At 47.8% G+C, this 8,923-nt stretch overlaps 1 protein-coding gene across 1 annotated transcript; it reads right to left on the reverse strand.

The window, feature by feature from the left end:
- Positions 1-1,521: 1,521 nt before the first annotated feature.
- On the reverse strand, positions 1,522-7,995 carry CCNA2 (cyclin A2). The gene is given in 8 exon segments (XM_052814486.1): positions 1,522-2,755; positions 3,219-3,352; positions 3,880-3,993; positions 4,854-5,058; positions 5,637-5,860; positions 6,220-6,335; positions 7,442-7,760; positions 7,763-7,995. Coding segments are annotated over 8 exon segments (1,359 nt in total). The 5' UTR covers positions 7,958-7,995; the 3' UTR covers positions 1,522-2,703.
- Positions 7,996-8,923: the final 928 nt, after the last annotated feature.

The following is an 8,923-nucleotide window of genomic DNA, read 5'->3' on the forward strand; positions in this document are numbered from 1 at the left end:
GTTTCTTAGTGTCAGTTCTTCCACCTGAAAGTCACTGTCAGGAGTACAAGGATGAGTGAAGATTCAGTTTCTTCTTCTGCAGTACTATGAGACCTTGGAATGTCTTCAGGAAAAAGAACGGTATTTGCGCTGCTTTTTCTCTCTTCACATGTAACATCTCACACCCTACTTTCCTTGGAGGCTTTACTTTCAAAGGACTAGAAGTTCAAGGGGATTGGCAAAACAGTAGTACAGTACAACCTGGGATATTTTGTTGCAAGCTTAGTAACAAGAGCTGGAATCGTCCCATGTTAACTTTGGAAAATGAGAAGATGGAAAAAGATGGTACTTACTGCAGCAGCGAGAGCTGTCGGTGAGGAAGGAGGAAGATAGCCTGGGCAGAGATGCCAGCCCATGACTGAAGCATTTTTTTAGGCCTGTAGAGGAAGTCGTATCAGTATGTTCAAAGTAAAGCTCTGGGAGCAAGGGAGAATTTTTCTCAGTGCTATGGGAACACTAACAGAACAACCTCCATTGAAAATAGAGCAAGGAGACATTTCATGAAGCAGTAAATTAATACTGTAAAGCACTGAAGTCCTTTCACTTAAGTACTGCTACTTGCTTTTTTCCAGGAAAAATAATTTGTAATCTTCCTTTAAATTGCTCCTCTTCCAGTGTTCGTATTTCTCAGTGGTTTTGGAAGGTTTCCAGCATATGTCACAAAAAAGAAGGGTAAGGCAGAACCCAGTTGCGCAAGAAGAGCACCATGCTCTGTTGTCTTCAAAGAATAATTGCCAGTCAGCATTTTCAGTTGCCCTTCCCAGGTCACAAACTGACTTCATAACTGTGGCAAATGTGTTCTGTATATACAAACTCCCTGTCCTGCAAGGTTAGAGCGTTACCAATACTAAGCACCAGACATGATATATGGCATAGGTTTTTTCCCAACTAGCTTTCGGTTTTCAGTGGTAACCTACTGAAATTAAGCTAAATAAAGGCTATTGGAGAACATGGTAGACCAATGAAATAACAGTTCTTCATTAAACATTAGAACATGTGTAAAAGTCAAAGTGCGTCCTAAAAAGCTCAAATTGGCCAAAAAAGGCAGCCTCTGCTGCTTACTTTTGTCTTGACTGGGTAAGCCACCACCACTTGACTTGATCACTTTTTTAACTGAGTTCGTTCATGGAGAGCTCAGACTGCAGCACAGGGGTGGGGGCAGAACAGCAAGTTTGTAGCAACTGAGTCAAGACACATGTTGTCTCACTATAAAGCATGCTTGTCAGCTTGACAAAGGACTGATTTTTAAAAATGTATTTCAAGTAGCCGACACCACAACAGCTGTTTGACACCTGTGAAGAATTTATACTGCTACCTGCCAGGCATCCACATAACCAGACAGACAGTGTTGAATCAACTTCAGGTTGAAGCAGCACAGGTTTCACAGGGCAGCCTTTGCCAAAAAGCTTTAGAAATGAATGCCAGTTCAAGATGGTAGTACTACCCCTCAGTAGTTTTAAGGTATTGGCAAGACCACTAACATCAGATGTAAAAACTGTTTATTAGCCAACCTGGAAATGGCTCGATTAAACCCACTTCCATGCACTCACTGCTTTACATGCAAAGAACAGCGGGTACAGGGCAGCATCACCCCATTTACACAGGTTGAAGGTAAACGTTCACTTGATCTAATGCTGTTTATGTGCTAGTTTGCTCATGTAAGGGGTCTAGAACTAAAGAAAAATAAGACCAGTTGGTCTACATTTTTGCCGTGTGCTGCAGAGGAACCCTTCCCAAGAGGGATGTACAGAATTCATACCATTCTGCACGTAGCCCATCCACACCAGAAGACATTCCCTCCTCTTGAGGGCAAAAAGCAGTAAGTAGTTCACCCTCCTGCAGTTTAATCCCTCTGCTGCCCCTGAAGAGGTACCAGGTAAGCAGACTGATGACTGTTTATTTTTTTTAGTAGATACTGATGGGCTGTCAGGCCAGCTAACACATTGGTGGGAACTCCATGGGTTTAAATTAGTACCAGTTTCACACTTTGACTAGAAAATGCCTATAGCAAGACCATTTTCTACATACTGGAAGAGAGAAGTATGAACTGGTATACTAGTTTTAGCTGCTTGCAGTCCCTGGAGCAGAGCGTTCAACCTTTAACCTGATGGAGATCAGGCAATACATGACATAGCAATCAAGGCTTCCAGTAACTGGCATATCCTAAAGAGCCTCACAAGAGTCAGTTCCAGCAAGGTGTTCTCAGAGCTATATAGTTTTGTTTCTTCCAGTATTATAGCCATTAAGCCACATTTTGGATCTATACTAAGTCTCAGTTTAAACTAGACAGTACAAAAATGCTACAAATACTGATGTGGAGTCCAAGTCATTCTTACTTGGAGGGAGAAAAAGCCCTACTATAATGCACTGCTAATATTAATGTTTAGTCTATAATTAGATAAGCAGTCTCAGACTTCACTTGGTCTGCATGGTTAATTCCGTGCTCAAAGAGAACATTTTTATAAAAACCCAGCTAAATATTTTAACAAGATTGCATGTACAAAAGATTTACATTAAAACCACATAAAGCTAACTTCATAATTAAGCTCCTCAAAACCTGTATTAATATTCCAAGTGATCACATCTAGAATTTTGAACCATGTTTAAAACTGTACATCATTTTCTTGTAATATACATCTTTTTAAAAGATCAGTCTCTTGATTATTACAACAAGTTTAGTGTCTCTGGTGGGTCAATAAGCGATACTCCATGGTACCTAGAGAGGGGGGAAAAAAAAAAAAAAAAAGATGCAGGATGTCATCTTGCTCAAGTGCTCTCTGCCGTGAAGAACAGCATACATACTGCAGCAAAGCACATTTCTCACAAGGCGAGGAAACATTTGGGGGCTTGTCAGCTGGATGCCGACACAGATTTTTAGAAGCATTAGGTACCACCATCTCCTGCCCACCAACTGTAGGAACGTCAAGAACATTCCTCCAGTTTCTACCCCACAGTTCAGGTAGTAATAGCACAGGCCTGGTGGTGAACACAAAGTATTGCTCAACAAAACATTGTGCAAAAACCTGGGGAGTCTTGCCACCATTTCACTTAGATGGTAGATTTGGTTACTTGAGTCTGACTGAAGACTCAAGATACACCCCGCCTCATTAAGCGGTTACATACTAGGACAACTCGGGCGTAACATACCATCTTACCATAATGTCTCTACAGATACTCACTTTGTACTCTTGTACTTTTCCCTTATGGACTGTTGTGTGTGCTGTGCTGCTTTGAGGTAGGTCTTGTGTAGGTCCACGAGGCAAGGCTTGATGTCTTCAAGGGTGTAGCCTGTTACTTTGCACAGGGATTCAGGCTGAGGGAAAAAGGAAAGGGGCAGGGACATTTGAAGTTTTTCTGTTCGCTTATGCTGATGACCACTGGTGGAGTTTTTAAGCTTCCTGTTGAAACTACTGTTCTAGTAGCTTGGCAGACTGTCATTTTCTCAAGCACAAAGTAGTTTACTACTCACCCTTCAGATTTTTTCGGTTCACATAGGTTTACATTAATCCTGCAAACTATCATATTCTAAACAAGTATTCCTTGCCTCCAGTGCTTAGGCTTTCTTACTGCCCCCTTCCTCATCACAAGGAAGCTGTTTACAGCTTTGAGGAGGATCACCAAAAGGGAGTGCATCAATAGATGCCTCTTCCTTCCAAGAAAAGGTGTCGCCCCCTCCCCACCCCATTTTTCAAATACCATAGGGAGCAATCCCTAATTAACAGCCTAGGAGTGCAGGGGGGCTGCGATTCCTGCAGCCCAGCCCCCAGCATTCAGAACCGTGTACGAATACACTAAACACGCATAAAGGTGTGCAAAGACTCAAGTTTTAGTGCTACGTACCCAGGTTTGTCCAGTGATTGTATAGCTTGCTAGATGAAATGCTGCAGCAGCAATAACTGATGGCAAGTATTTCAGGTAAGGATCAGCATCAATTAGACTCAGCTCCCCAAGGTACTGCAAGGGGAAACGAGAGAAAGGGAATCGTCTCCTTCCAAAGGGAAGTAGAAGAGCATTCAACAGTTGCACTAGAACCCTGATCTTTAAGCTTCCAATCTTGCCATCAGTTGGAAGAACGGCTTTTACTAGTTTCCACTTACCTTCTCTTTTAGCATCTACTGTTAGCTACCGTCAGCGTTCCCAATGCATGCTTTTTCAACACCACGTTTTGTATTTAGACGTATACAAGATCTAGAGGGAGGAGTGTAGTCGGGTCTGACCTTTGCACAATGAGACAAAGGCTTCTATTGAGGAGCTGTGGTACCTGCCGTTACAGTTAGGATTTAATAGAACTTTAGCTGAAACGTTATCTGTGCTCTGCTTTAGAAATTAGCCTCTGGATTTAGAGCTCGCTGCTTGTTGAGGGGAAAACCAAAACAAAAGTCCTTTTTAGCCAAAGTGGGTGAGTAGGTGTGGCAGTCTTCGATAAGAAGGAAGGAAACATCTAGCAGTGAAACAACCCCCAAATTAAAGTTTGTCAATCTCTGCCTGCTCCGAGTAAGCGTGCGTGCTTGAACCAGGCCAAGTGCCAGCCTGCAATAGGAATGGAGTATCTCCAACAGTAAGTGGCAGTAGGAGTGTTAAGCTTCTAGTGGTGTGGCAGCACTTCTGGAGGAGCACACGTCATACCGCATGCACTCTCCAGAACTCTCCCAGAGAGACTACGCGTTTAAAAATTGGAGGAGGCAGGGAAGCCTGGACTGAAGTATCCTTCAGCATTTCTCTTCTAGCACGATGAGGAAACAGAGCTTGTAACATGCTTTAATAGTAAGAGAACTCTCTAGTTACACGGGCCAAGCTAGGAATTCTTAACTTACCATTGATAGGCTCTCCACTTTAGCATTTGCCTGCTGATGTAGGAAATACTGAGTGAGGAACTGGTTGATTGTTGGCGCTGCCAAGTCAAATGATAAAACCTTCAAAATTAAGTGCTCCATCCTTAGAACCTGCTTCTTGGTATAGGTGTCATCTGTAATGTAGACAAATTCTGCTACTTCAGGAGGGTAGATTTCTTCAAACTTTCTGCCAGGAGAAATAGTTATGAGCAAATAATTGAGTACTAGAAAACCAGATAATCAGCAACATTTAATGAAAGCCAGCATGCTAATTTATATTCTGACTTGTGAAGTAGCTGGACACTGTTACTGAACAAGTTTGCTGCCCTTGGTTCAGTAGCTCTTGAATCAGCAGAATTTGAAATTACAGAGCTACAATAGCCTGATATTTTAGTACTAAGCAATTTGGGACTCAGAGTTACTGAAGTTCCAGAATAACCCACTGAACAAATAACTGGTGCAAGCAAAACTTTCTTGTCACATGCCTTCTGCTTATTCTCTCAAATACTGTTTAGAAGCCACCTGCTGCTGCAGCTAGAAATAATGAATCCTCACATTAGGGCACTCAACAAAGATAGCCTAGAACCTTGCTTGCAGAGTTTCACACAAACTGCCAAGCTTTTAGGTGGATAACTCCTGATTTTTCTTCTGATGCGAAGCCCTTCTGAGTTAGTCTGGCTATAGGCAACAGAAATGTGATAGCCACAAGATTTCCATCTGTATGAGAACAGCAGGTGGAATTTTAAATTAAGCAATTTCACTTACGATGCAAGCAGCATAGCTGCAGTACCCACAAGCTGAAGTTTTCCTCTCAAAACAGACATTGAAGAAAGAAACCTATCAATGTAATTTACAGCTAAGTGCAGGGTTTCATTCTGTAACTTGTATTCTTCTCCAACTTCCACCAGCCAGTCCACAAGAATAGCCCGCATGTTGTTTGTGATATCAGGTTGCTTCTTCATGTAACCTATTTTAGGCTTGCATTTCACCTGTAGGTTTAGATGACAGATAAGATTGAGTTTGGACTAAGTGCCGGTAGGGAAGCAACTGTTTAAGCTCTGTTTACCACTGTTTAAACAGATCAGAAGTAAACAATGGTTAAGTCTAGGATCAGTAAGTTCTATTTCTGTAATCTTGCTTTCCAGCTTCTGTTCAGTGCATGGCACAATCAACTTTATCACAAGAAACCAGTCTTGTGTTCACAGCAGTGGACACAGCATCTTATATCTCTATTTCTAGTAAGCTTTAATTTAGTCACTGCAGCAGTAGTAACTAATGTCTAGATGCATTTCTCAACTCCAGATTTCTACCCCGTAAGCTGTATGCAAGTAAGAAAGGAGCAGCTTACCTCCATTTCCCTAAGGTACGAATGGATATCGCTGATATAGTCTGGCACGTTATTAACGTTTGGTTTTTTCTCTTCTGCTTCTGAGGTTACTGAAATATCCATAATACTTGGAGAATCTAAGCAGAAGATAATAGCCATGTTAAAATGGGCACCATCAGACCATTCCCTCACAGCACAGGGAACTACCCTATTCTATAGTATGTGGATGGTGGCTCTCCAGGACTGCTGGGTCTCTTGCCTCCCAGGCAGGCAGAGAGGGCAGACTGTCACTCAACTAGACTGGTGGGAGTTGAGGAAGCTCTAGGGAAGCCAAAATGTTACGGCCACAGGGAAGCTTCCGGTTCCCCTTTCTCTTCTTCCCCCCAAGAACAAAGGGATGGAAACTCTTTTGCAATTATGTAGTGGTCAGTGCATCCTGTGTTACTTGCTACCTAAGTGTGAATCCTGTAAGCTTAGCTATTGTGGCTTAAAACAGGGCTGGAGTACCAGAGCTTTTTTTTGGACTGCAGAAACAGACCATGACAAAATCAGCCCTCAGATACTCATGCATGTGTTACAAAAGATGAATCTGACAGCTCCCATTCTTTACGCACTAGGAAGAGCTCAAAACACTTGTACCAGTACAGCGTATTGCCTGGGAGAAAAGTCTATTAAGTCTCAGGATTTGCCTGAGTAAAGGTCCCTTCTAACTCTACAGCAGTAGCAAAAGGTGAGGCTTCAAGGGCTGCTCTTGTCTGTAATTTGGTTTCTCTCACGAGGTACCGACAGTTAAGGTTAAAAGCATAAAACTACCTCCAAAGAGCATGGGATGGAAGCATAGCGGGTCAAGTAATTGATACCTCAGCTGGACTGAAAAGCTATTGTATCATAATGGTGGGCTCAAAGGAACCAAATCCGTTTCAGCAACTGAAGAGGTGTCTCCCGAGTCGAACCAAACCGGTCTATGCCCCAAACAACTGCAGGACCCACAGTCCTCCTCCAGTTCGGTCTGGAAATCATTCCCTAGGGTAACACCTCAGCGCAACCCTGCTCACCTCCCTGCTTCCCGGGGGAAGGACCCTGCAGATTCGGGCGCTGCCCGGGGCTGCTGCAGAGGGGAGCAGATGGGACGGGGCCCACAAGAGCCCGGGGCAGCACTGCCCTCCCAGCGGGCACGCCGCTCGGCTGCCTGGGCAGGGGGTACCTGGGGTGTGTGTGTGAGTGTGTGTTGTGTGTCACGTACCGAAGCTCAGCTCCATGGCGTTGTTCAGGGGCGCCAGGGGCCGCCGCTCCCCCAGGGCGCAGACGGCAGCACGCAGCCCCAGCGCCACCTCCTCCTTCTGGGTCGCCGGGCCGCCCCTCCGCCGCTGCTCCCCGTCCGGTTCGTCCACATGGATGGTAAAGGCCTGTTGCCCTCCGACCGGCCGCCCCACCGCCGCTCCATGGCCCTCACCGCCGCCCCGCTCCGCCTGTGAGGAGAACGGCCCGTCAGCGCCGCCGGCGGCCCGGCACTGCCCCGCCGCTGACAGCCGCCGCTGACAGCTCCCGGCGCCCCAAGATGGCGGCCCCCGCCACCCACACCTCCCCCTCCCGCGCCGCTCCCGTCCTCCCGCTCCCCTCTCACCTGCGGCGGGAGCCCGGGCCGCTGCTGGGCGCCCCGCAGCAGTCCCAGCGCCACGCGGGTGCCGGCGGCGGGCGGCGGCGGCGCTTTGCCGCCCGGAGGGACGTTCTCCTGGTTCTCCTGCTCCGCCAACATCATGGCGGGGGCGGCTGAGAAGAAGAAGGAGGACGGGGAAGGGGGTTGGGGGGGGGCGCCGGCGGGCGGGGGATGGGCGCGACTCGTGCCGGCGGCCGCCGAGTCTCGCACGGCGGCGCCGCTCTCGCCGTTCAAGTAGCCCGCGACTATTGAATCGGCCAATGAGAGGGCGCGGGGCCGCGGCGCGTCACGCGGCCTACGGGCGGCGGTGGGGGCCAAAGGGGGAGGGGGCTAACAGCGGGCGGGGCCTGAGGCGAGGGGCAGGGCCATCCTGAGGCGAAGTGGGCGGGCCGGGCCGGGCCGGGCCGGGCCGTTCCGTTCGGCGGGAGGCCAGAGGGAAGGGTCCCGGCGGGCCGGGACAGGCAGAGCTGCTGGCCCCGGGGGAACGGAGGGGTCGAGGGGACGCTCCTCCCGCTGAGGACGTGCCAGCGGTTTGGCTCTGGCTGCCTCAGGCTGGGGCGGCCTGCTCATGCCCGGCGGCGGGAGGGAGGGAGTGAGAGAAGCGCCTCGTCCGTCCGCCCCCCCCCCCCCCCCCCCAAACCAGGAAAACCCGTCGCCCCACTTAATGGCGTAATGTACTGGTTTTTTTTTTTACATCGCTTGTGAACAAATCTCTCGCTCCACAAGCTGGTTCCTCTCTTCTGACTTGAAATGAGCGAGAGGTAAGGTGGAGTTTTGAACGAAAGAACGGAGAGAGGGGAGGAGCACGGAGGACGTTTAATGGCACCCGGAGCCAGGCCGCAGCTCTAACAGCAGCTCTGCTCTGCTCTGCTCCACCCGGGCTGCCCGGAGGGTTCTTCCCTTGAGCCACCTCGCGTCTGGTGAGATTCCCCTACCCCCTCTCTCGGTGGGGCAGGCACACACCACAGTTAATGAACAGTTTAACACGCGAATTTCTTCTAACGCTGGTCAAGGCTCCCACAGCCAGTTTCTTCATACCTTCTTACAACTGGAGAGCAGCACACGTAG

This window comes from Harpia harpyja, chromosome 2 (assembly GCF_026419915.1).
Source record: "Harpia harpyja isolate bHarHar1 chromosome 2, bHarHar1 primary haplotype, whole genome shotgun sequence".
Lineage (NCBI taxonomy): Eukaryota > Metazoa > Chordata > Aves > Accipitriformes > Accipitridae > Harpia > Harpia harpyja.